At 41.8% G+C, this 26,612-nt stretch overlaps 1 protein-coding gene across 5 annotated transcripts in view; it reads left to right on the top strand.

Annotated features, from left to right (window-relative positions):
• UBA6 (ubiquitin like modifier activating enzyme 6) overlaps positions 1–26,612 on the top strand; it is a 134,111-nt gene that overhangs the window by 37,855 nt on the left and 69,644 nt on the right. For all 5 annotated transcript variants that reach the window (XM_053260682.1, XM_053260685.1, XM_053260681.1 and 2 more), the window contains 7 exons: positions 3,195–3,317; positions 7,109–7,232; positions 8,029–8,132; positions 10,248–10,310; positions 12,298–12,374; positions 20,568–20,634; positions 23,453–23,596. In XM_053260682.1, the coding sequence (XP_053116657.1) occupies positions 3,195–3,317; positions 7,109–7,232; positions 8,029–8,132; positions 10,248–10,310; positions 12,298–12,374; positions 20,568–20,634; positions 23,453–23,596 (702 nt within the window). The remainder of the gene's footprint in view (positions 1–3,194; positions 3,318–7,108; positions 7,233–8,028; positions 8,133–10,247; positions 10,311–12,297; positions 12,375–20,567; positions 20,635–23,452; positions 23,597–26,612) is intronic.

Here is a 26,612-nt window from a genome sequence, read left to right on the forward strand (position 1 = left end):
TACAGAACAAGCAGGCCAAACCTCAGCAATGACTTAAAGACAATCAAGTTGGGAGGCCACATGTCAGTCTATTTTCATGCTTGGGAGTCCACCACCATGGACACATAGGTCCTGAATGTAATCCAACTGAGGTACAGGATACAGCTGGACCCCCCCCCCCCCACAGGTTTCTTCCAACTCTCAGGTCTTGCTGTTTTACCAAACATTCAGAGCTCCTAAAGGCGATTCAGCATCTAGAAGATATCGGAGCAGTGGAACCACTTCCTGCCTGTCAGGAGGGGAGGGGCGTCTTTTTAATCTTGTTCACCGTCCCAAAAAAGGACGGGTCGAGAAGAGCCGTGCTGGACCTGAAATATGTAAACAAATGGGTCAAACACGAATGCTTCAGGATGGAGACGTTGAGGTCGGTGGCAGAGGCACTTCTCCATCTGGACTGGCTGGCATAGATCTCAAGGAGGCTTATCTCCATATACCTATTTATCAGAGCAGCCGGCATCTTCTTAGATTAAAGTATATGGGGCGGCACTACCAGTATGCAACCCTCCCATTTGGACTCTCCTCAGCTCCCCGCGTATTCACAAAGGTGCTGGCAACACTTATGGTCCATCTATGTTTACAGGGAGTCCAAATATTTTTGTTTCTGGATTATCTCCTTCTTCAGTTGCACTCAAGACCTTCAGCACAACGTGACCTAGTAACAACCATCTCAACGCTGGAGAAGCACAACTTTCTAATCAACAAAGAAAAAAGTCAGTTAACACTGGCACACAGGATTCAGCATCTTGGTGTGATAAAAGATACGGAAAGGGATTGCCTGTTCCTTCCTCAGGACCGGTACTTGACCATCACATCAGAAATAAGGCAAGCACTTGCAGCACCGACAGTATTACTCACCACGCTAGCAAGGATTTTGGGCCTGATGGTCGCTACATTGGAAGTTGTGCCTTGGGCAAGGACCGCTGTGCCCTTGAACACAAGGACATTTCGGCAGCTCACACAAAGTTGCCGAGGTTCATGTCGAGGTTCCCCTGGAGGGAAGCAGAGAACGTGAATGCACTGACAACTCCATGGCCAGACAGCCTATTGTATGCCTTTCTGCCAACACCCTTGCTGGTGAGAGTGTTGAGAAGGATCATCCTGTTGGGTGCAAGGGTCATTCTGGTGGCCCCCTTTTGGCCCAGTATATGGAATGCTCAGCTACATTCAGAACAACAGACTCATTATTCGTCTCCTTCCTACCTGGATCCATGGGAATGGCCGTTTCATTGCCTGCAATTGTGAAATGGATCAGCCATGGTGTATGAGACGCAACATCTCAGACCTCCTACACACGTAGTGGTTCACTCTACAAGAACGGCAGCAACTTCAGCTGCATTCGCCACAAATGCTCCTGTACAGGAGATCTGCAGGGCAGCAATGTGGAGAAGTCCATCTACATTCACCAAGCATTACAAGATAGACTCTCATACTTTGGCCCAGGCAGCCTTTGGTAGGAGAGTTTTACAACAGGTGTTTCCCCAGGAATAGACAAGTGCACCCCCACCCTAGTGGGAGCAGGGGCATAACTATCATAGGGCAAGGGGAGACAGTTGTCTGGGGGCCCACTGCCTTGGGGGGCCCCCCAGAGGCAAGTCAAATGACTGACTCCCCCAGCAGTGCCTCCACCCGGGCTTCCTTCAGTTGTATTCATCCTCCAAAATTGATGTGAGTGTTAAGACCTGGAGCTACCAGAACAGCATGTCTTTCTTGAGTACCATTCAATGACTTGCACCATCCACAATTTACAAAACCTTTTGCAAAATAATTTAGGGTGATGTTCTATTGTGGCACGTAGGAGATAGACAGGTAGGTAGATTTTACTATGCTTTTTGTTACCACTATTCAGGCTTATTTAAGATTTCTTTACTTTGTGAGCTGAGCTTCAGTGAGTGGGGGGCATTTTTAAATCTTGTCTCTGGGCCCACTCCAGCCTTGCTACACCTCTGAGTGGGAGTCAGGCTGCGGTATGTCCCATGGAGATGTCCTTGACCCCCGCAACAGAGAACGGAGCATTGGTTCACTTACCGTGAAGGCTTCTTCTGGTTGCTGGAGCCAAGGACATCTCAGCCCACCCAGCTTGGTGCGCTTGTCTGTTCCTGGTAAAGAACATCTCTTCAGTACCAGTCGTTTTAATATGCCTAGTGCAAAACTTTATAGAACATGTGGTTTCCTACTGTGTTACTGTTTTCTTATCTCGTTTCATCTGTCATGATTGCCTTTTCTTAACTTGGTCTGAAAGAATGGAGTTATCCCTCTCAGGCTCAAGTAGGTGTGTTTTTTCCTACATTAACAAATCAAAACTGTTCTGCCTTGGAGCTCGTGAGGGGCATAATCCATGGAGATGTCCTTGACTCTAGCAACCAGAAGAAGCCTTCACAGTAAGTGAACCAATGCTCCATTCTCCTTCTCCTGAGCCTCCACCTTTTCCCTGCGTGGTCAAAGCTGACCAAGTTCCTTGCTCCCTCCTGACTCACTCTGCCCCTGCAAAAGATCACCCCGCTTTCACAGCCCTTGTCTTCACTGTAAGATTTTATCTAGGCACCATGACCTGTAGGCAAGGTTGCAAGATGGTGACCAGATTTATCCAGTCCTGCTGCTTTTGCTGCTTGTTGGTAGGGAAGGGGCACTTGCCGTAGGCAAGGAGGCGAGTGGGTTTACTGAGACCTGCCTCCCACCAACAAGAAGGTCTCTAGGCAAAGAGAATATCTGCTTTTGAATTTACCTGTGTTTTTTCTTTGTGATAGCTGATTCAATCATAATGGGTAGAAGGGACTTTTTTTTGCCAGTGAAGGAGAGGATTGGCTAGTCTTTCACTTTCAGAAGAATGAGCAAATAAGTTTTTCAAGTCTTGGGGGTGGGAGAATGACTTCATTGCGGCTACCTGACTGAGAATTAGCATCTGCGTACTCCACAGGAAATTGACTGTATAGGAGTGTGTTCAAGCAGGCTGTTTGAGACTGGGACGTTTTTGAGTTGTAGACAAAAATGGAGCTGGTCAGATTAGTTGACAAGAAAGCCAGATGCTGCGGGACAAGTCTGCCACTCATATAAACTATAGTGGATTACCTTCCCAGTTTTTCTCTTTTTGCTTAAAATGGCAACAAAACTCTGTATCCGTCTTGTGAAATCTATTTAACTGTTTGCCTCTCTTGCAGTTTATAAGTGCAGATGTGTATGGAATATGGGCCCGTCTATTTTGTGACTTTGGTGATGAATTTGAAGTTCTGGACACCACGGGAGAGGAACCAAAAGAAATCTTCATTTCAAATATAACACAGGTTAGGACAAAGATCTTCATTACTAAGTCTTGATTACTTTGTTTTTAGAATTAATGATCACTTTATAAATGTTTGCTCTTGCTTAAGTCAAGGTATTGGTATGTTTTTAAAACTCACAAATCTAGAGCATAGTGGTTAGGGCCATGTGGTATATTGGCAGCTGAATTGGTTCTGGATTGAATTAAAGCTACCTGCTCCGATTCACAACTGTCTGATTCAGTTGCAGGGCATCAAAGTGCATCTGCCCTGATTTGGCCCTCTTTGAATTGAATCTAATTTCAAGAGAGGAAGGGCACGGAGCAGGAAACACTCGCCTAGCTTCCCAGCACCAGCAGTATCATACTAGCTTCCAAGCTTGCTGCCACAACAAAAGGAACAGCAGAAGCCCCTTCAGCCAAAGAGGGCTGAAAGAGAGAGTTCAGTTGATGGTGCAGAGAGAGTAATATGACAATTTGGCTGTGTGGAAGGAAGTAGAACTTAAAAACAAAACTTTAGAACGTTAAGCTTTCAAACATGTGAAATTGACCTGTGCAGAAACCCCCTGTACCTGTTTTTTTAAAATTGTTAGACATCATGACCTCAGAAGAGACTAACATCCCTGCCATTATCATCCCATTCTGCCTTAAAACAAAAATGTTATTGGGATACGAGACCCTGAAGCTGGAAGGTTTACCTGAATAGGGACTCCTGCACTTATTTGTCTGCAATATGGGTAGCATGATGCCCTTGGAAGGGGCTACCATCCCTGTAATTTTCTGACAATAAATGAAGAAGCTATAGGCATTTTAGTTATTTCCTGTGGCCAAGGCTTCGGGTCTGAATTCTAACTCCTGCCCCCATCCTCCAAAATGGGACTGAACTGAAGTGCAACGTTCAGTTGAAGAGATGAATCAAATTCATCTGAAACAGCTTCCAAATCAATTTTTTGTTCTGTTCCGAAGCCCTAGTGGTTAAATACAAATGTTTATCCTCTCTACTGCAGTGATACATATGCTGAGACTTTTCCCTGTCACAGGGAATAGTTTATTACTTATGGAATGCTCGAAGTGGGGGTGATACAAGTTTCATGTTCAGCACGTAGAAAAACACACCGTACAGAACATAAAAGTGACATGGTCTCTGTCCAGAGAGCTTATTATTAGTATTAGAACAATACTAATACCAGCATTAGTATATATTGTTGAACAAGGCAGAAGTGAGGAGGGGACCTAGAAAAGCATTTGAGAAAGGTGATGGAGAAGGATTAACTAATAGCAGAAAAAGTAATGCCAAAGTGGATTTGGAGAATGTCTGCTTTGTCAATTCTTAAAGTTCCTTAAAAGCATTTTGCCTGTCAGCAGCAAACTGAGAAGTCATTTTAATATTTTCACATTAATTTTATTTTTTGTCAGTTCTGCTTCACTGTGGGTGAATTTATGTTTAAACCTTACAACATGGTTGTTACTGGAAGAATCACTTCTGCATGGTCTTGTCTCTGCATTGCTCTCTTAGGTGGGATTGTGGGGCTGGCTTGGTTATTTTAATGTGCATCTTCCTGGGGACTGTTGGTGCTGCTGTGGGTACTTGCTGCTGCAGTCCTACCAGTCCAGTGTGCAGACCAGGCCTACTCAACTTTGCCCACCCCCACAGCTGTTTTTGTACTACAACTCCCATAATCACCAGCCACAGTGTCCAATAGCCAAGGATTGTGGGAGTTGTAGGCCAACATCTGCAGGAGGGCCGAAGTTGAGCACCTGTAGACCTAGCGACACACAATCTACATGGGTTTTATTTGCATTAGTCATTAAGACCATAGCAAAGCAAAAACTGATAAAAAATATACAGCATAGAATAAAGTCATACCATTCATTAAGCCATAGCCACAATAAAATAAGAAGTTAAAACAGTAGCAATGAAACATAGCAACTATAGCCACCAATCCTCTATAATAAAAAGCTAAAGCGTGCGCCCGTGTCTTTCTTCAGCCCGTGTCTTTCTCGGCCGTTCTGGACATGCGTGGAGTGCATGCCCAGAACGTCCGAGAAAGATACGGCCGCCCAGACACGGGCGGCCATGTTGACGACGTGTTGCCTATGGGCAAAAGCGACAGCAGGGGGACTGGGAGGACAGAGGCAGCAGCGGGGGAACCGGGAGGGCTGAGGCGGCAGCGGGGAACAAAAAAAAAATGGCGGGGAGAATAGAGAAGAGTAAAAAGACGGGCCCGCGGGGGGGCTGGGAGAGCAGAGACGGCAATGGCGGAAATCAAAAACTGAAGTGGTGGGAGGAGGGGAAAGCCGGGTGAGCGGAGGAGGAAAAGGCCGGATGAGAGGAGGAGGGAAAGGAGGGGCGAGCGGAGGAGGAGAAGGCCGGACGAGCGGAGGAGGAGAAGGCCGGACGAGCGGGGGGGAAGGCCCGCCGGGGCCTTGGCTGGCTGGCTGTTGGTAGGCAGGTAGGTGAGCCAGGCCGGGCCCCGCGCTTCCCTCGCCAGCAGCGCAAGAGGCCAGACACAGTGCGGAGCTCCCGGAGGCGCACAGGCTAGCCCGAAGTGGGACCCAGCTGCCGCCGCCGCAACAACAGCCAGAACCGCCCCCCTCAGCAGCTGTGGGTTGGAAGGCAGCGGCAGCGGCGGGCAGGGACGGGGGAGCGGGAGGCAGGCACGCGGCGAGAGGCAGCGGCGTGGAGACCGGCCTGGCTCACCTACCTGCCTACCAACAGCCAGCCAGCCAAGGCTCCGGCGGGCCGAAGAGGTCTCGCTCGAAGGTCGGGCGGCCAGCAAAGAAGGCTCCTCTCTTGCGGGGGAAGGCTCCTCTCTGGCGAATCCCAGGAAGTGGGGTTGAAAACTCAACTAGCGCCCGTTAATTTGAAAGAGAGACAAGGAAGGAAGGAAAGAGGGAAAGAGAAAGAAAAAAGAAAGAAGGGAGGGAGAAGAGGGGGAAGGAAGGAAGGAAAGAAAGAAAGAAAGAAAGGCTACAAGCGCCCGTTAATTTAACGGGCTGGAAAATACTAGTCATATATAATCAGTAAGGAAAGCACATACTGTAGAAGTAAAATAATGCTATATCAATCCAATCAGGTGAAAATAAATAGTCTATATTATTAATTCTCCTGGGTGTGCTTTGGAATGTGCGTCCCAGAGCCCAGCTGATTGGCTGGGCAGCGGAGGCGCCTGATTGGCTGAGGTGCACTCAGGAGGATTGGTTGCAGAGGATTGGCCTCTGCCAAATAGGAAAACCTAAGAAACAAGAAATAATAGAATCATACAATCCTAAAATAAAACCACAACTCAAATTTCAGAATCCTTCTGGCAAGCACAGCATTTTCTTTATTAGCACAAACAAGGGAGTGCTGGGTAGAAACAATGCTGGAGTGGTAATGCTTTTTCAGTAGGACCTGTGTGTTGGTGTATGAGATCTACCCAGTCAAGAGAATGAATCTTCTGCATGTTCCCTCATAATCTTTTACATAAATTGAACAAACTACACAACGCAAACACTTGATAGTGTTGTGTGCTTTTTAATTTGAAGCTGAGAAAATACTCCTATGTCTTGTTAGGTATAGAATGCTCACCTAACATTGGCAGCAATCCGGTGCATGAGCAGCATCCAAGTACCTACCAGAGTTATTTGGTGAGCTGCCTAGGAACACAGGAAGCTGCCATATACAGAGTCACACCATTGGTCTGTTTAGCTCAGTATTGTCTCCGCAGACTGGCAGCAGCAGGGAAATTATGCAAAGGCTTGAGAATTATTGTGGTCATCTTAATTTGTATTAGATCCCCTCCTCATTTTATATCTGGTGGATTATAATTTCAGTCTAATCCTGGTATCATCACCTGCCTTGACAATAATCCTCATAAATTTGAAACGGGACAGTTTGTAACTTTCCGGGAAATTAATGGGATGTCGTGTTTAAATGGATCCACACATCAAATAACTGGTAGGTTATGTTTTGTATAGCTTCCTTGTGTGTATAGCAACATTTCTTAACACTTAGACATGCATTTTCCTTTAATATTGTTCTGTTGCATTTGTTGCCCTAACTGTATTGCCATTTCTTCATAACACTGATCTTCATTATTGCTCCATGTCTATTCCTGGTGACATTCAGTAATCTTCTCAATTGGAATGTACTAAAAAGTCTATGAACTTTTGGGACTGAGAAATAAATGTATTCTGATATCACCCTGAAAGTTGAACAACTAGGAGAATATTAACAGGACTATGGATGATCATTCTGGAATTTAATTTTGGGCACGGTCCCGATTCAGTATTCATTTATATGAATACCTTGAATTGAGAATACTGATTTGAGTGTGTGTGTGTGTGTGTGTGTGTGTGTGTGTGTGTGTGTGTGATTATCTTGGTCAAATTCTGAAGTGCATGTGTGTGTGCGTGCGAGAGAGAGAGAGAACAGGATTGTTAATGGTTACAGGCAGAAAGGTTATGACCTCATAACTAGTAGGATTAAAATAAATCATGCAAATATGTTACATTGCCTAATGTATATAGGTAATAGAATTCAGCTTTTTCTGGTACAGAACTGAAATATTCTTTTAAAGCCCAAATATTCAGTCCTTTTATGATACCTTCTAGTGCTGAGTCACTGAGAGTCAATTAGATGTGTAGGTTTTGTACACAACTGAAGCATCTTTCTGGTCTGTTCTTATGTTTGTTTATTTAGCTACCTTTCCCCAGTAATTTTAGACTTCTTCTTTTCTCTCCTTCCCTTTCAGTGTTATCACCGTATTCTTTTAGCATTGGGAATACTTCAGATGTGGAACCTTACTTACATGGTGGCATAGCTGTTCAAGTAAAGACACCTAAAATATTTCATTTTGTAAGTTGTGGAGACTTGAAGCTTGACCGGAGTTTGATAATGAGTAAAAGTCTGTTCTCACTTCATTCCGTATGAAATAACTACATAACATGCTCTTAAATGGATTGATGATCATTTTTTGTTATGCTGAAATATAAAAATCATTTTTGGATATTGGAACATTGAATCAGGAGCCCACAAATGCATTTGCTATACTCAGCATGACAAGTGTCCCTTGCTCCTTCTTCTGAGCATGAAAAGATGCTACGCGGGGAAAAGTTGGAAGATTATTCCCATGTCATGTTTCTGACATTGCACTGTGCTTCAGAGGTGTCTGGAGCCCTTTGATTCAAGATGAGGGTCCACAAATTTGGCTTGGTGTTTGGCTCAGAGCACCTCTGAAGCATACTGCAAGGTCATGGAAAATTCTCCACCCTTTCAGTTGCGCTGTACTTTGGAGTAATTTTAGTGCCTTGGAAGTGCAATGCAATATGGATGAGCTCTGTCTCTCCTCCTGAGCCAGAGAGGGGAGCTCCATGTGCCTCTAAAGCTTGTTGTGATAAGATCTTGCCCTTCCTCTGTACAAGAATTGGCAGGGACTTGGTGAACAGGAAGTTTGAGCTAGCTACCAAGGCCTGCAGAAACTTGAGGACTATTGCATGAATTGGAGCGAACCATTGAGCCCAGCTTTATGTCTGTGGCCAGGATCTACAGATCAGACTCCATAACTTTAACCATGGTGTGCTGCTGCAAGCAGAGAAAGAAATGAGAGATGCACTGTTCAAAGGTGCCTACAGAACAGACAGTGGGCACAGGACAGTGCATGAAGGAGTTATTTAAACTGAAGAAAAGCATACTATAGCTTTGTATTTACATTTGTAGAGATCAAATATTTAGGCCAATGGTTTGTACATATAGAGTTTGATTTCTGAAAGTGGTTTGACCCACTCAGTGTTGAGGGCAGGTTTTGTTGTTACCACAGCATTATCCTTGAGTATAATGCTTTACCTTTTCCCATAAAAGTGAATGGCTGTTGTTCTACTACTATGACAACTACTAAAGGTGAAGTGTGCCGTAAAGTCAATTTCGACTCCTGCTGCCTACAGAGCCCTGTGGTTTTCTTTTGGTAGAATACAGGTGGGGTTTACTATTGCCTCCTCTCTCACATTATGAGATGATGCCTTTCAGCATCTTCCTATATTGCTGCTGCCCAATATAGGTGCTTCCCATGGTCTGGGAAACATACCAGCAGGGATTCGAATCAGCAGCCTTCTGCTTGTTATTCAAGCATTTCCCTGCTGCGCCACTTAAGGTGACAGCATGATGACTATTAGTAGTAAATATTCTTAATGAAGAAGAAAAAGTACTACTAGTTGTAATACTTGTACTTCTTAAGAATCTTCTATATATTTATTTATCCTAGGTGTACCCATCGCTAATCTCATGTGTAGCAGCTCTCACGAGAGTTTGCAAGCAGCTGCCGATTAGCGATGGGGAGAAAACAGGCGGGGCAGTGGCAGGCTGGCCAGAAACCGCGGGGGGGAGGGAGAAGTGGGCTGGGTGGAGGCGCAGACGCTCTGCTCCTGGCCCAGCTAGAATTTATATATTGCTATTCAACAAAAAAAATCTTTTCGCTCATGCTCTCTCACTCTCACTCTCTCTCTCACTCCCTCACCCTACTACTATAGTTACTACTACTATTTACATACTAGTTTTAAGCCAAAAATGTCTCCATTCTTACAATAAAAAATAAGATGGTTCTGTGTCCCCAAAGGGCTCATAATCTGAAAAACCTTTACATGGGAGAAAGTAGAAAGCTACATTCCTTGAGATGATAGCTAAACCCTACTTGCTTCTATACTGGTGTCTCTAACAAGGGCAAACTTTGCCTTCACTCAACTGTCTTAGCTATCGAGTCTTTTTTGTTTGTCTCATGAGAACTATGGGACAAGGATCAGGTTCCCCCTTTTCAGCTGTGTCTGCAATTGCATCCTGCTAACATTAGGGCAAGTTATTGCTGTCAAGAGCAGCCTTGGAATTATCCAGAGAATTTCTATGGTGTTCATTTGTATGTACTACTTTTAGTCCTCTTTCTTAGAAAGTGTATGTAAACGTCACTTTTTCTTCTTCTTCTAGGAACGGCTGGAGAAGCAGTTGATTAACCCAACTTACCTTGTTGCAGACTTCAGCAAACCTGAGGTTATTTTCCTTCAGTTTTAAAAACAAGTATTATAGGTGTAACCCTTTTTTTGTAACTACTCACCATATCTCAGAAGGCAGAGACAGCTGGAGGGGGACCTTTGAAGACTATCTTAGTGCACAGGCAGGCTGATGGGAGCAGTTGTTTCAGCTATAGGAGGCATCTTCAGACTAATGTCTGGACTGGGTTTTAATTATTTTTAAAACTGGGCTTGTAAAATCATGAGATATAGGCACTCATATGTATCAGGTTATGCAAAGGAATATGCAGAACAGTTGATTGGTGTAACTTACACCGTTAATAACAATTTATATATTCTTTTGTGGTCTTGCTGTTTTGGAAATTTTAAATGTTAAGGGACTTGCAGTTCAGGTGTTGCTTGATGGTATTCCTTTTGTTTTGTTAATATGTTTGTTTTGTTAATATGTTTGTAATACCACCTTTGGGGAATTTTATAATCAATAATCCTTGTTCACTTAAAAGTAGGTTTGCTTTTAGTTCAGTGGAACTATATTTCCTTTAAATAATGTTGTTTGTTCAGTAAAAAATACTGAGGGACATGACTCAGTTTTTATCTTCCCCTCTTTAGAAGGATTTGATCGGCTTCGTGTTTGTCTAAGATTTCTCAGTTGTTAATAACAATAGTAATAATACTTAGCATTTGCATAACATTTTTAAGTGTGCGAAAGATGTGCATGTATTGTTAATCTCATATTGCAGCCAGTGTTCTCTCTAATTTTTTTTCATCTGTGTGCGGAATGAATTTTGTTCTGGGTGGCAGTATCGAGGCAATGTGCACACACATATAGAGTGCAGAGTGGGGCCGTGCTGATTCTATCTGAGCGGGTTCTAAAATTAACTGAGTGGGCATCAAACAACCTGTGTGTGCATGCCTTAGAGGGAACACTGCTTGAAGCTGAGACTGAGAGAGAATGACTTGCCTATGTCCACCTAATGACTTCATAGCATAGCTGAGATTCAAAGTGGGTCATTCCCGATTCCTAGCTCAGTTCCTTAACCACTACACTACACCAGCTCTCTCAGGTTTCCCTCAGTAATAAATGCAGATATGTATTTGCAGACATGCAGATAACAGTGTGAAGATAATTGTTTAGAAAGGAAACTGGACAATGGCCCATACACTGTACACTGTCACTAGGGCAATGCTGAACTGCTGACACTCCTGCAGGCAGCTAGCAAAGTGCTGGAAGTCTTGTGTTCTTGCACAAGAGTGTAAATTTGCGATCTTCACTCACTTTGCGGCAGGGGCCACTGGTGCATGCTCTCCCGTGGCACCGTTTGCCACGAGCCTGTGCTTGACCCAGCAGCTGTTCCAGTGGCATGTGCCCCAGTGGTGAGCTGGGAGGGTGTGCGCTGAAGGGGTTGCCAGGCACCTTTCTGTTTTCCCCGCTGCCACTGCTTCTGTGGGCTGGCAGCAGGCAGAAGGCACAGGAGAGGGCACGTGCCCAATCAGGGACTGCCACGGGCTGCCTGTGGGCAGTGCCATGAAGAGGACTGGTGCAAATACTTAAAGTAGCAGGCACCCAGACTTTTGGAAGTGCTACTTTACTCAGAAACATGTTGCTTGACTGGGATATGTTTCCAATCTAAAACAAATTATTGACAGTCGAACAACATGTTCTTGATCAAAATAGTGCTTCTGAAATCAGGGCACACTACAATAAAGACCCCTGGTGCTCTGCAGCAGCCTGGGTGGATGACACTGCCCTTATAATGCTGCACAACATATGGGTCAATACCTTTAAATTAAAATATATAGTTGACAAAAATAAGTGTGTTCTGGCACATTCAGGACTAATAGATTTAATGATGTAAACTTAGGCAAGAGCCCACTTTATTCAGGCACTTCCGTATTATTCTGAAGGATACATCTTAATTCATCTGAGGAAATGGGCTCTACTACTACCGGGATTGTGCAATTTTTGTGCATCTTGCTGATCATTGACTGTTTTCTTCTCTCTTCAGGCGCCTCTGCAGATTCACATTGCTATGTTTGCCTTAGATCACTTCCAGGAGAGTTTTGCTCGCATGCCAAACATTGGGTAATGTATCAGTATCAGAAGCTGCATAAATTTTATGCTAAGTGAGTGCAGTGTTAGAAGTAAAGAGAAGCAATCAGCAGTCTCTGCTGGGTCTATTAGCAAATTTAACTGACTAATTTGGGCTGTGATCCTTGCACGCACTAGGTTGCTTAAAAATCTTTTTTTCCCAAATTCAATTTTTATTAATTTTAACAGTAGTAATATTATCATTCATTGCAAATACACACAAAAAGGTGGACTTCCCGCACACATCTCTTCGTGAATCATCAACTATAAAATTTACCCTTGCTATAATAATAATTCAAAACATAAATTCAAACCCTTACAAACATAGCTAATCTACCCAACCTGCAGTTCTTTTACTCATTATAAATCATATCCCAATAGGCTTTAGCCTTCCCACAGGTCCACCACATATGAAAAAAGGTGCCTTCAGAATTTCCACACTTCCAACATTTGTTTGAAACATTTTTATACATTAATGCCCATTTTTTTGGTGTCAGATACCATCTATACATCATTTTATAATAGTTTTCTTTTATAGCATAATATGCAGTGAATTTTAAATCATTTTTCCATAACTTTTCCCAGGCTGCCATTTCTATATTACGCCCCACATCTTGAGCCCACTTTATCATAGTCGTTTTAACCACTTCTTCTCTTGTCTCCTCCAGAAGCAACAGTTTATACATTTTAGAAACTAATTTTTCATCATTTTGACATAGTTCCTTCTTAAAATTTGTAGTCTGATCCTCAAATCCAACTTTAAAGTCTTTCTTATATATCTCATTTAACTGATGATACTGAAACCAATCTCTAACCAAATCTTGTATTTCAGTTAAACTTTTTAACTTACAATCTTTTTCCTGAAAATGTAACAAGTCCCTATAGGTACCCCAACACATTTGCATATTAACTTCTTTACATGATAAGGCCTCAGTCGGAGATATCCATAACGGAGTTTTAGGTTCAAACCAATTTTTGTATTTTAACCACACCCTCATTAAACTCCTTCTCACATAGTGGTTCAAAAAGTCTTTATGTATTTTACTTTTTTCATACCACAGATATGCATGCCATCCAAACCTTCTGTCAAATCCTTCCAAATCAAGAATTCTAGGGTTCCTTAATATTATCCATTCTTTTAACCATGTCAAACAGACAGCATCAAAATATAACTTTAGGTCTGGCAAGGTAAGACCACCTCTTTCCTTTGCATCTGTTAAATTCTTAAAATTAATTCTTGGTCTTTTCCCCTGCCAAACAAACTTAGTTATGTCCTTCTGCCATTGCTTAAAACAAGTTAAAGTGTTAATTATGGAAATAGTCTGAAAGAGAAACAACATTTTAGGCAAGACATTCATTTTCACCACTGAAATTCTTCCCATTAAAGACAAATCATTTTAGACCATCTTTGTAGATCAATTTTCACTGAATTCCATATTTTAACATAGTTGTTTATGAACAACAAGGAGTTGTTATTTGATAACCAGACCCCCAAATATTTAACTTTCTTCTCCACTTTCAACTCACTTATTTCAGAGAATCTGTCCTTGGTTTTCTGATCCATATTTTTAGTTAAGACCTTGGTCTTAGTCTTATTTATATAGAATCCAGCCAGCTGACCAAATTGTTGTATTTTATCCAAGAGTCTTTCAATCTTGTCCATTGGATTCTCTAAAAACAGCACAACATCATCTGCAAAGGCTCTCAACTTGTAATCCTGTTTCCCAATTTTAGGACCATGTAATTTATCATCTTCTCTGATAGTTCTACAAAGCACTTCTAGAACCAATATGAAAAGCAATGGGGAAAGTGGACATCCTTGTCTAGTCCCTTTTTGTATTACACAATTGTCTGATAGTTCCCCATTTATAACAATCTTAGCATATTGCTCCGAATAAATTGTCTTAATTGCCCTAATAAAATTGTTGCCAGCAGTCATTACCTCTAGTAATCTCCACATAAATTGCCACGAAATATTGTCAAACGCTTTCTCTGCATCCAAAAAAATCATCGCCATCTGTTTATCATTATGTTTTTCATAGTACTCCAATACATTCAAGACTTTTCTGACATTGTCTCTCAGTTGTCTCTTTGGCAAAAATCCAGCTTGATCTTCATGAATAAAATGCCTTAATATAACCTTCATTCTTCTTGCCAAAATGGCAGCAAAAAGTTTGTAATCATTATTTAAAAGTGAAATTGGTCTATAATTTTTGACTGATGTTCGGTCTTGATCTGGTTTTGGGATTACTGCAATATTTGCATACTTCCACGAATCCGGCATAATCACTTTTTGTAGAATATCATTCATAGTCCATTGAAGAGGTTGTAGGATTTGATCTTTAATTGATTTATAGTACAAAGCTGACAGTCCATCAGGCCCTGGGGCCTTGTTGGGCTTAGCTTGATTTATTGCTTCTGTTACTTCCATAATTGTTATCAGAGCATTCATAATTTCTATTTGTTCCTTAGTGAGTTTTGAAATATTTTTGGTCCTGAGAAACTGCTCAATTTTTTAATCTTCAACTATTTTGCCTTTATATAATTCTGAATAATATTTTAAAACTTCCGCTCTTATTTCCTTTAAGAAAACCCATTTTTTGTAAATATTTTAGATATATAATTTTTCTTCTTCTCAGATCTAATTTTCCAAGCTAACAACTTGCCTGGTTTGTTTGCAAACTCAAATGTCCTTTGTTTAACATATTTCAAATTCCGTTCAAGTTCATTTGCTATCAACATAGAAAGTTGTTGTTGCAACAATTTGATAGCTTGAGTGACCGTCTTCTTATCTTTAGCCCATAATAATTCCCTTTCCTTTTTGGAGATCTGCATCAATAATATCTCTTTTTTCAATCCTCTTTGCTTTTTAAAGTATGAGTTTTGCTGTATAAAAAAACCTCTCATAACCGCTTTACTTGCATCCCAGACAATTTTATTGTCCATTCCCTGGTTTAAATTCAATTCAAAATAGTCCTTTAGTTTCTTTTTAGCTTTCTCCACAACATCTGGTTTTTTCAAGAGGTATTCATTCAATCTCCAACAAAATGAAGTCGTTCCTTTCTTCTTCCATGTAAAACGAATTGGGTTATGATCTGAAAAGATCCTAGGTAAAATATCCATCCTTTCCATACATGGTGTAATAGCTTTAGATGTCCAAACCATATCTATCCTTGAATGTGATTGATATCTTTCAGAGAAATAAATATATTCTTTTGCATTGGAATTTTAAATTCTCCACAAATCATAAAGATCCATGTGTTCTACTAAGTCAAATAATACTTTGGGAAGTTTACCTTGTAAGTTCCTATCCGAAATATCGGATTTTCTGTCCAAAGATGTCGAAACAACTCCATTAAAATCTCCCAATATAATCAAATTGACATTCGATAACTCCGCCATCTTTTGATCAAAGTAGTTATAAAATTCAACTTTCTTTTCATTAGGGGCATAAATTCCAATTATCACTGCTTTAATCCTGGAACTTAGAATTTCCAATGCTAATAACCTGCCTTCTTCATCTTTAAAAATCAATTTGGGTTCAAATTGTTGTTTGACATAAAATACTACCCCTCTTTTTTTTTTCCTTATCTGAAGAAACAAATTCTTGTCCTAAAGCCTTATTAACCAAAAATTTTCTATCTTGCTTTCTAATATGGGTCTCTTGTAAGCACACAATGTCCAAATTTTGTTTCTTAAGAAGATGAAAAACTCTATTTCTTTTAACTTTTGAATTTAAGCCATTAATGTTCCAAGAAAAAAATCTGTAATTTCGTTTGTAATCCATGTAGTCTAGTTCTAATTATGTGTTGAGGAAGCAGAGTACTCAGGGGATAAGTCTTTTTTGTATTTCCGCCAAAATTCTTGCACTTTAAGAAGCTCAGTGAATCTATTCTTCTTACCCTTGTAGAAGAAAGAAACTCCCTCTGGTAGTTCCCACCTAAAACGTATTCAGTTGGCATTTAATGCATCAGTCAAAAATTTGTAATCCTTACGTTTTCTTAAAATTCTAGCTGGAATTTCTTTCAGAATTTTTATCTGGTGAGCTTCAATTGTGAGAGCTGTAGCAAAGTGAGCCTGAAAAATTCACTCAGTAATTGATTTAGAAGTGAATTGCACCAAGCAATCTTTTGTTAATTTATTTCTTGTAGCGAAATCTGAATTTAGGTGAAAAGCTGTCTCAATCTGTGCCTCCATCTCTCCAGCTATAATTCCCAAAAGTGATGCAAGTTCTTCCCCAAGTAATTTCTTAATATTCTGGTCAGCTTTCTCTGGGATGCCCCTGAACCTTAAGAATCTCTCTTTTTGTCTTAATTCCAGCAATGCCATTTGATCTAATAGTTTTTCTTTGTCATCTTTCAGTGATCCCACATCCTTCTCTAAAGTGTCAACCCTTGATTTAAATTCTTTATTATCTTGTGCTAATTTTTTGACTGTTTCCTCAATATTTGATTCTCTATCATTTATTTGCAGCATGTTCTGTTTGAGCTGAGTCATATCCAAAGTAACTTGTTGGAGAACATTAGCGTTTGACTGAAGAATTTGTTTCATTTCTGACAGTGTCTGATCCAAATTTGCAGACATTTTGACTTCCCCCACACCTGGACTTGGAAGGGAAAGTTTCCTAAGCTGTGGATGTATCTGGCTTTGGTGTAGTTTTTTTGACATTATCTTTCTCTCTTTCTTGTTCTTTTTTCCCCCTTCTCCTTCCCCTTTCTTAGAGGAGAGAGAAAGGAGTAAAGCACTTTCACAGCAGGGTTTAATGTCCTTGATCTCAAAAGAGAAAGTAGAAGCCTGTAGTTATTTTCCAAATATAAACAGTTCTGCACCACAACTCGTATATCTTATCACTAGCAGTTCAGTTTTCTCACGGTGGCGTGAAACGCCTTTTGGCTGTAATTGGCTGAATCAGTAATAGACAGCTTGAATGGCAAACAGCAAATCTCCTCTTCCATAAACTTTTTCAAACAGCAAGAAAAATAGTTTCCACTAATAAGATCTTTTTCCAATACTGAAAGCTTTTAAACATCAGTTAATCTCTTAAGTTCCAATAATTGGCAAGAAGATTGGGTTCTTCTCCTTAATTATGGCCAAAAAGAACTTACAGCAGCGTCTTGTAGCTATCTTCCCAGTAAACGCAGGAGGAATTCCAGCAATTTATCATCAATCACGTTGAAAGGTGAGCTTCTTAAACTTTAGCAATTAATTAGATCCAAACCGTAGAAATTGGCTGCCAGCCAGCTTTGGTCAAAGAGATTTCTGCAGAAGAAGACAGCTTGATTTACATCCAGCACCCGCCGCTCTTTACCTAAGACAGAATTGCGTCCTTTGGCACAACTCTGAATTAGTGAGCTGGCAAAAGGGGGACAGTGGTTTATCTTGAGTCAACCCTTAAATCCAGGGTGAGGTGGGGGGGTTTTGAAGCCTCAAAACCCCCTTAATTTCTTCTTCTCGGTCCTCCCCTGTCAGGGAGACATGCAGCTGCGTTGGCAGTCCAACTGGAAGTCCGGTTGCTTAAAAATTTTAATGACTTTAGTGGGATTTAAGCTGCCTAAATGTGTGTAGGAATGCATTTTTGATTTTCTAGTACTTCTTCAGCCACTTAAAAATTCCATTGTTTTCATCCACTTAAAAATTGCACACGCAATTTAAGGTGCCTGCAGACCAAAATAAATTACTTCTTTTACACAGATCACAACCCACTCTCACAGTGTATTAATCTGGGTAAACCTATGTGTCCGTCATCTTTACTCTTCTACGTGTCAGTTTATTGCTGGAAGAAGAATCTGTCAAGGGTACTGGTTTACAAGCATTGGTTGATACGTTGCACAATCCAATGTGAGCGCTTCTGTGCATGTGAAAGGCAGCCCAGGCAGTGTTGCAGAGGCAGGTAGTTGTGCAACGACTTAAAACAGTGCGTGGGCACTTCTTCAGTGCTACTTGCATTGTTTCTAGATCAGTAGCTGGGAAAGGGTCTGCAGAGGGTGGGGAGGAGATTTATAATAGTTTCTGTGCATCTAATGAGGCTTGTGCTTGGAGTCCACACCCCCTTTCTAATAGAGTCCAATGGTGAGAGAGTAGCTGATAAAACAATACCTTGCCAGCAGCAGGGCAGGACAAATCAAGCTGGGACAGAATCAGCGCACTTCATGGGAGGGCAGGATCCAAACCAACCAAAATACAACTAAGCAAGCCAAGTTTTGAGAGTTATCTGTGTCACCAGTTCTGGTTTGTTAAATCAAACTACATGAAAATAAACTTTGGCTCAGTGTGATATATGAATCAGCCCAATTTGGAGAAGATTGGTAGTGTATTTGGAATGCTAAGAAGAATCTAAAAATAGAAAATTGATTTCCTTTGCTGTAGATACATGTTGCTAAGTTTTATATTGGTATGTTTTGCTGATTTGGAGTGGAAGGGGGAAAGATCAAATCTAAATGCACATGTCTACACATACTGAAGTTGAGAACTTTGTGTTCATTTCCCCCTTGCTTGCAGATAGGTAATTCAGTATTAAGGTACCACCTCCTGAGACTGGAAGTCAGGGCTAAAATAATTTGGTTCATCTGATATCTAGTTGGCTTTCTGCCTTGGGCAGGGAGACAAGGTCTTGAGGAGCTCTTCAAGAGCTATACATATGCCGCAAGCAAAGAGAGAAAGGGATGGAAGGGGATCATCACTTCAAGCAACAGTAGAATCACAAAGTTAGTGGGTACTTGACATCTTCAGCTCTCCCCACACTTCACTCTCTCAGGGCTGGATGAGATGGGCTGAGGAGAACTCAGCCTTGGTGACTGCCTCTCAAGCACTACCCCTTGTGCAATGCAGGGCAGTTGACCTCTTCCCTCCTCACCAGTTTTGGGCAGCATCTAAGGTAATCAGTGCACCAGTTCTAACAGACACCAAGGCTCACAGAAATGTCTTTGGGGACAAGTTGCTCAGTTTCTCTGCTCCACCTTTGCCTACTTTGACAGAACGTACTTCCTTTGGTCTGTTCCACTCTTGCTGCAATAAAATTGCAGCTTTGTAACCTTTTTCTGTTACAAATCTGGAGCTTGGAGGGTAGTCCTACTTAGGAACATAGGAAACTGCCATAAACTGAGTCAGATCATTGGTCTATCTAGCTCAGTATTGTCTTCACAGACTGGCAGCGGCTTCTCCAGGGCTGCAGGCAGGAATCTCTCTCAGCCCTATCTTGGAGAAGCCAGGGAGGGCACTTGAAACCTTCTGCTCTTCCCAGAGCGGCTTCATCCCCTGAGGGGAATATCTTGCAGTGCTCACACATCAAGTCTCCCATTCATATTTAACCAGGGCAGACTCTGCTTAGCTATGGGGACAAGTCATGCTTGCTACCACAAGACCAGCTCTCCTACTTCCCAGCAAATAGTTCTAAGTCTGCTTTCCCACCCTCGAGGTGGAACTTTACTCAGTATTGAATGATTTTCTGTCTGTGAAAAAAAAGATAAATTCACCAAGTAAGAACTACATTTGTTTGGTGCTTGAATGTCTTGTTGGGTTCAGTTCTTAAATTCACAATTCCAGATTTAGCAAGATGTCAATATATAAATCAAAATACTCATCTAAACAGTATTTCTTGAGAATCTTCACTTTTAGAAAGTGAATTTCCAAATTGTGTTGCTGACAATTAAAAATAATTTCTCAAAACTGATTTGCTTGCCTTTGTACCATGGTCTCAGTGACCAGACATTCTGAGAAGGTTTTTGTGGTTCAGCTGTGTACAGAGAGAGTCAGAAAATGTCTCTGAATCTGCTGCTGCAATCTTTGTTTATAGCTTTTAAGAAGTCACAGGCTCATATCATATAAGGGAGAAAGGAGGAATGCTGGGAATCATGTTGATTATTGTTTTGCGTGCTCTCCTTTCTACTTCATTTATGTTGCCTGCTGCTACATTAGCCCCACCTAATTTTCCCCATTGCCACCTGTGGCTTTAAAAAAAGGAAGGCCCTAGTGACATCAGGATGGCTGTGGAGACAATCTGCTGACATTGTAAGCTTCATCTCACAAGTGACTATCCCAGGGGGATAGCACCCTCTGGATTTATCTTTCAGAGCATCTGATAAAAACTGGTACCGCACCTGGATTACATTCATATTTTAGTACTGTCTTTAAAGTTTCTTAGTTTTAAAAATGGTATTACGCATCTAAGGTATTTTTGTTCGGTTCTAGGTGCCTTCAGGATGCTCAGGAGATGTTGAAGATGGCACTGTCATTAAGTGAAACATTGGAAGGCAAAGTGAGTATACTTTCCCTGAATAACTGTTGTAATATCTCTATTATTATGAGTTAAATCTAGAACAGAGTATCATGAAAAAAATTTCTTGCATCTGATTTAATTTTTATCCTCCATCCTGTGAGCATCTTTCTGGTACACCATAGTACCTATGGTGTCTCCATCTTTGTGATACACAATAGTGGATATAAAAACTTGTTAAACTATCATTCATAGAGCCCTTTCAAATGTTGCACAGATCCTCTGCTTATTTCAAGTAACCTAGGTTATTTTTTTTATCATCTGAATCCATGCCATAGGACTAGTCATGGTTTATTTATGCCTGTCTAACCAAATTCTGAAATCTAGGTTTGATGTTTATTATAACTAGATTAAGCTTATCTATAGTTCTGTGTTACTTACCCACATTTTGGAGTAAACCACAGTTTGTTTTGTTTTACTCCTCGTTCCAAGACCTGCTGTTCACAGAGATGCTAGCCCAGAGCAAACACAAAATATGGCCGCCCTAGGCTGCAAGCATATCTTACTGGTGCCCACTCAAAAACTCTTCAGTCTGCTTCATGACTTTTTAAAGTCATCTCTCCATGCTTTGCCTAGAAGCAAAGTTGCTGAATCAATTCACCATTCTTTTTAAATTCAGAGGCTTTTAGACCTCTGCCCAACAAGCACATGCAAACAAATGCAGATGAGTCCAATGCATCCCACTGTGATTTTTTTACTCTGAAACAAAGCATCACAGAAGGCTTTATCAATCAAGTATTCTGCTGTGTTAGGAATGGCTCCCATTTTAAACTCACCCCCCCCCAGTACCTCTCACAAAAGGGGCAGAAGTTTGTTTCTGACAGACTTGCAGTCAGTTTTTGCTGCCTTACAGAAAGCTACTCTCATCAAACTCCCCACTAGAGCTGAAATCCAGCAGCAGTCCATTGTCACTGTAATGGACTGTCACTGTCACAGTCCATTGTCACTGTAATGGCACTGTAACTATAAAAACAATTCAGGCTGTGCTGTAACCCAGCCTGGCTGGCTCAGTGATGCCTAAGAGAGACTTTTGTGAAGCTGTTGTAGAGAGGAAGGTTTGATAAACCTTTTAGACAATCCCATGGCTTCACAGCTGCATGAAAACTGGGAAAAGTCCAAAGGAAAAGTCCAAACTGGGAAAAGTCCAAAGGAAAAGTCCAAACTGGGAAAAGTCCAAAGGAACATGAGGAATTGATACTCATGAATGACGGTTCCCCATATGGGCCACCAACCTTCTTTCTTCCTCCCATAGTGCTAACACTTCACAATACCCCCCTCCTCTAAAATCCCCCTCTCTTCCCAGTAGCACTGCATCCACAACAAATTTCATCTTTCCCCTTCCACTCTTGCAACTCTACCTTTTCTGTGTTTCCTGTCAGGCTGTCTCCCCTTTGCTCAGGTACACAATTACTGTCAGGTTGTCTGTCTTCCATCTTTTGAGAATGCTTTCTTTTGTCTACTCTCTCCTGCCATTTAAACCTTGATCACCAATTCACAGTTAATCCTCTGCTTCCAATTCTTCACTCACTCTTCTGGTCCATGTCCTTGTCCACCCCCTCTCTGCTCAAATTGCCCACTCCAGGATCCTTAGGAACATAGGAAGCTGCCTTCTGCCATGTCAGGCCTTTGGTCCATCTAGCACAGTACTGTCCACACAGACAGGCAGTGGCTTCTCCAAGACAGGAGTCTCTCCCAGCCCTATCTAGAGATGCCAGGGAGGGAACTTAGAACCTTCTGCATGCAAGCAGGCAGGTGCTCTTCCCAGAGTGGCTCCATCCCCTAAGGACATCCCTCTTGCTTGCTAGTCTCTCATGTCTTTCAGCTTCCCCGTTTGGCATTAGTGTTGCCAGTGGAATAAAATAAGTGGAATAAAACTGATTTAAAGCAGTTTTTGGGGAGCAGTTTAAAGGGAAACCCAGGGCTCCAGCTCTTTCCATACAATTGCTTTCAGGAATGCAAGTGGGGTGTGGAAGGACACCACTGTGCTAGTGACTGGAAGGGCCTTGGGCAGAAGTGGCACCACCTTCTTCTGTACATGTTGTTTGCACAAGCTATGCAGTACTTCCATTCTAAGTCCATAAGTTTGCTTCAAGTTACTGTACACACCTAACGGCTGGCATGAATTCTGCCTGAAATACTGGTAAAAATCTTGGACTGTTTGGAGAAAGAACTGTTTATATTCTTCTTCTAATGTAGTTTTGTATACAGCTCTGAGTGTACCCATTAATGGAGTCCCCATTAATCCAGCTTGCCATATCCTCAATGTGACAGACATTGCTAGAGCATTATTCTGATGCCATGGTTTCTTGGGCTGCTGTGACTGCTTTATGGATTTTGTGACTGCAAGAGCAAAAAAGATAGAAACTAAGAAATTTGCCTGGGGAATGAACTCTCACCCCGATATATTTCTATTGCCTACCTATGTGCTTATGTAGCCACCAATTTAGTGAGCAAGCTACTTTGAAGAATTTAATTTGAGATCATCAAATGGTAGTTAGAAATATAAGATGCTGCCTTATACTGAGTCAGACCATTGGTCCATCTAGCTCAGTATTGTCTACCCAGACTGGCAGCGGCTTCTCCAAGGTTGGAGGCAGGAGTCTCTCTAGCTCTATCTTGGAGATGCCAGGGATGGGACTTGGAACCTATGCTCTTCCCAAAGCTGCCCCATCTCGAAGGGGAATATCTTTCAGTGTTCACATTTGGTCACCCAAATGTGGACCCTGCTTAGCAAAGGGGACAATTCATTCTTGCTACCACAAGACCGGCGTGAAAATTCTTACTTTGTTTCAAATTGCAGCCTCAAGTTAATGAAGACATCGTGAAATGCCTGGCGAGGATGGCTCAGGGATCTATAGCACCTCTCACAGCAGCACTTGGTGGTGTTGCTAGTCAAGAAGTCTTGAAAGCAGTGACAGGAAAGTTTTCTCCTCTGCAACAGTGGGTCAGTTTTCTTTGGTTTAAGCAATGTTCATATTTGTCAATAGGTTTAGAGAAGAGAGCATTGTGCTAATATGACACTGAGTTATTTGAGATGTAGGCTTGCAAATTTATTTATCTCAGAGTTGTCTTGCTTGTGGAAAATGACACTCATTGGTTTGGAAATAGATAATCTAAGTGTTACTAAATAAGGTATTTTTTTTGTTCTCTCTCTCTCTCTATTTGTTTATCTATTTAACATGTTTATATACCACCCAAAACCTGTGTGTCTGTGTTACTGTTTGCCTTTGGCCTTATCAAGGTGTTCCATCAGTAAGATGGAATGCACTGTTATCCTGAATGCACATAGATATGCTTATTGATCTGAATAATTGGTTGTCTGGATATTAATGTTCACAGTATCAAAGAGTGGGCGAACACTTTAGGAGAAAAACCTCTTCAAATGAGAAATAATAAATTTTGAGACCTAACACTACTTTGATAGTGTAGCATATTGTATGATATCAACTTGTTTTGCTACATGGATACTCGCAGTTTTTGGAGTAAGCAAGAGCTGATCTACACTTTATGGGTAATGAAGCAATAGATGGAAGTAGTAGAACTTTGCACTATATCACTTCTGATAAAGGGATACTGGATACTTCCCTTGGTAAAAAATCCCTGCTTGCGTTAAACTAACACACGGGAGATAAATGTTAATGTGGCTCTTTCCCCAGTGTGTGGGGAAATTTTGTGTGGGGAGAGTGTTTAAAGGTATGGCCCTCTCATCTGCAGTTTTCCAAATTGAACTTTTGACAGGGACTACTATTTTCCTTTTACAGTGATGGGCAAAACTCACTGAAGTGCCTACCAGTTTGAATTCTCCTGCCACTTTCCCCCAGAATATCTCCCAGAATGATGTCATGATTTTATATCTTTTGGGGCATTATGGGAAGAAAACACATGACAGCCTCCAACCAAGAGAAATGCCAGTGCATTTCACCCCCACTCTCAAAAATCATCAAAATGCCTTCCTTGCTTTTATGGATTCCAAACTGAGCTATGCAACTGTGAGAAGGAGAGTACTTTAACCTTTGGCACCACCCAAGTTTACCACCTTGTAAAAATACATCAAATTGTTTTTAAGGCAGAATGGTCAAACGGCATTCACTGTAAGGCAAAATGGTTGATCAATGAACTACCACTATACAGAGTGGATATTCTACTCCTTATGAAATCAAGATTCTTTGTTCCCACCACTGACAAATTACAGAGTAGGGATGTGCACGGAACCGCGGTGGGGAGGCTCGAAGGTGGCGGAGGTGCACAGGCAACTTTCGGTCATATCTGGAAGATGAGGGCAACGGGGCGGCAGGGAGGTACGCTGGGTCTTGAAACACACAGACGCTGTTGGGGGGGAAAGCGGCGGGAGGGGTAAGTGCACCCTCCCCTGCTCTTAAAGATAGACCATAAAGGGTCTCCAAACCGGTTCCATGCACATCCCTATTACAAAGTGAATCTGCACAGTGAGTGCTATAAGCAGACCACATTTTAAAAATCAGGTTAAGAAATGGCAGGAATGCAGCAGTTTATTTTCTTCTTGTATAATTTTTACCTGGTCATGACAGTTTTTTGCACAAGCAAAATATACCTTCCTTTTCCAGCTTAGAACTCAAAAATTCAAGAAAATAACAGGGATCTTGTCTTTTCTTGGTTGGTGAGAATCTGTTGGATATTCATAACAATATGAGGTTTTAAATTTCAAGTTTAAGATAATAATCTAAGTAAGGACAAGTTGTGTTGCAACACAAGCTCAGTGAAAGATTGACTCTTCCTTTGTGGAGTCTCTTCTGCTTCCCCTGTCCCCAAAGATGGTCACTGCCAGAGTGAGGAGGCTTGCAGTTGCTAAAATATTTTTGTTGGTGAAGAAATATCCTGATAGTTGGGTTGTGTAAAAGGCCTGTGTATGTATTTGTCTAATGGACAAATACACAGGGATTCTCCCTCCTCTTCCCGGATCTTACAGACACGCAAGCACACACTATCTCCTTCCATACCGACACTCAGGCACATAGAACATTTATTTTATTGATATAGCACTGACTTGAACGCCAATATTCCACTAACTTGCAAAGGAATAGGATTGTGATTGAAAGAAAAAGGAGCAAGTGTGATGTTTAGAAACTAAGTTGTGAGACTGAACACAAAAAAACACTATTTGGCACTGTAGAATGTGCTCTCTATTTTCATAGCGCAAACTTAAGACGAGCACCTTAAAATTTCCATGTATTTTGATGCATGACTGAACTTGCAAGTATCTTAATGGTTCTCTTAAACGGAAGATTTGAATAATATTTTTTTTTCAGGTGACATCCTATATAATAAAAGGCTTCAGCGTGATCCCGTGCGCCCGTGTCTTTTTCGGCAGTTCTGAGCATGCGCTCCGCGCATGCTCAGAACTGCTGAAAAAAATACGGCTGCCCAGACACAGGCGGCCATGTTGTCCAAGATTAGGGGAGGGAAGAACGGCAGCGGCGGAAGAGCCCTGCCTCTAAAATTAATGTGGGGGGGGCGGGAGGGAAGAAACGGCAGCGGTGGAAGAGCCCTGCCTTTAAAATTAATGGGGGGGGCGGGAGGGAAGAAACGGCAGCGGCGGAAGAGCCCTGCCTTTAAAAGTTAATGTCGGGGCCGGGAGGGAATAAACGGCAGCGGCAGAAGAACCCTGCCTTTAAAATTAATGTCGGAGGACGGAAGGATGAGAAGAGGGGAACGGGGAGGGAAGACACGGCAGCGGCGGAAGAGCCCTGCCTTTAAAATTAATGTCGGGGGGGGGCAGGAGGGAATAAACAGCAGCGGCGGAAGAGCCCTGCCTTTAAAATTAATGTCGGAGCCGCCCGGGAGGGAAGAAACGGCAGCGGTGGAAAAGCTCTGCCTTTAAAAGTTAATGTCTAAGACCCAAGTATGCACTAATCACAATCCCCCCCCGCCCGCCCAAACACCCGTTAGCCAACACACACAAAAAGAAAACAAGTGCTAACACA

The sequence above is a fragment of the Hemicordylus capensis genome, chromosome 6 (genome assembly GCF_027244095.1).
Source record: "Hemicordylus capensis ecotype Gifberg chromosome 6, rHemCap1.1.pri, whole genome shotgun sequence".
In the NCBI taxonomy this organism is placed as follows: domain Eukaryota; kingdom Metazoa; phylum Chordata; class Lepidosauria; order Squamata; family Cordylidae; genus Hemicordylus; species Hemicordylus capensis.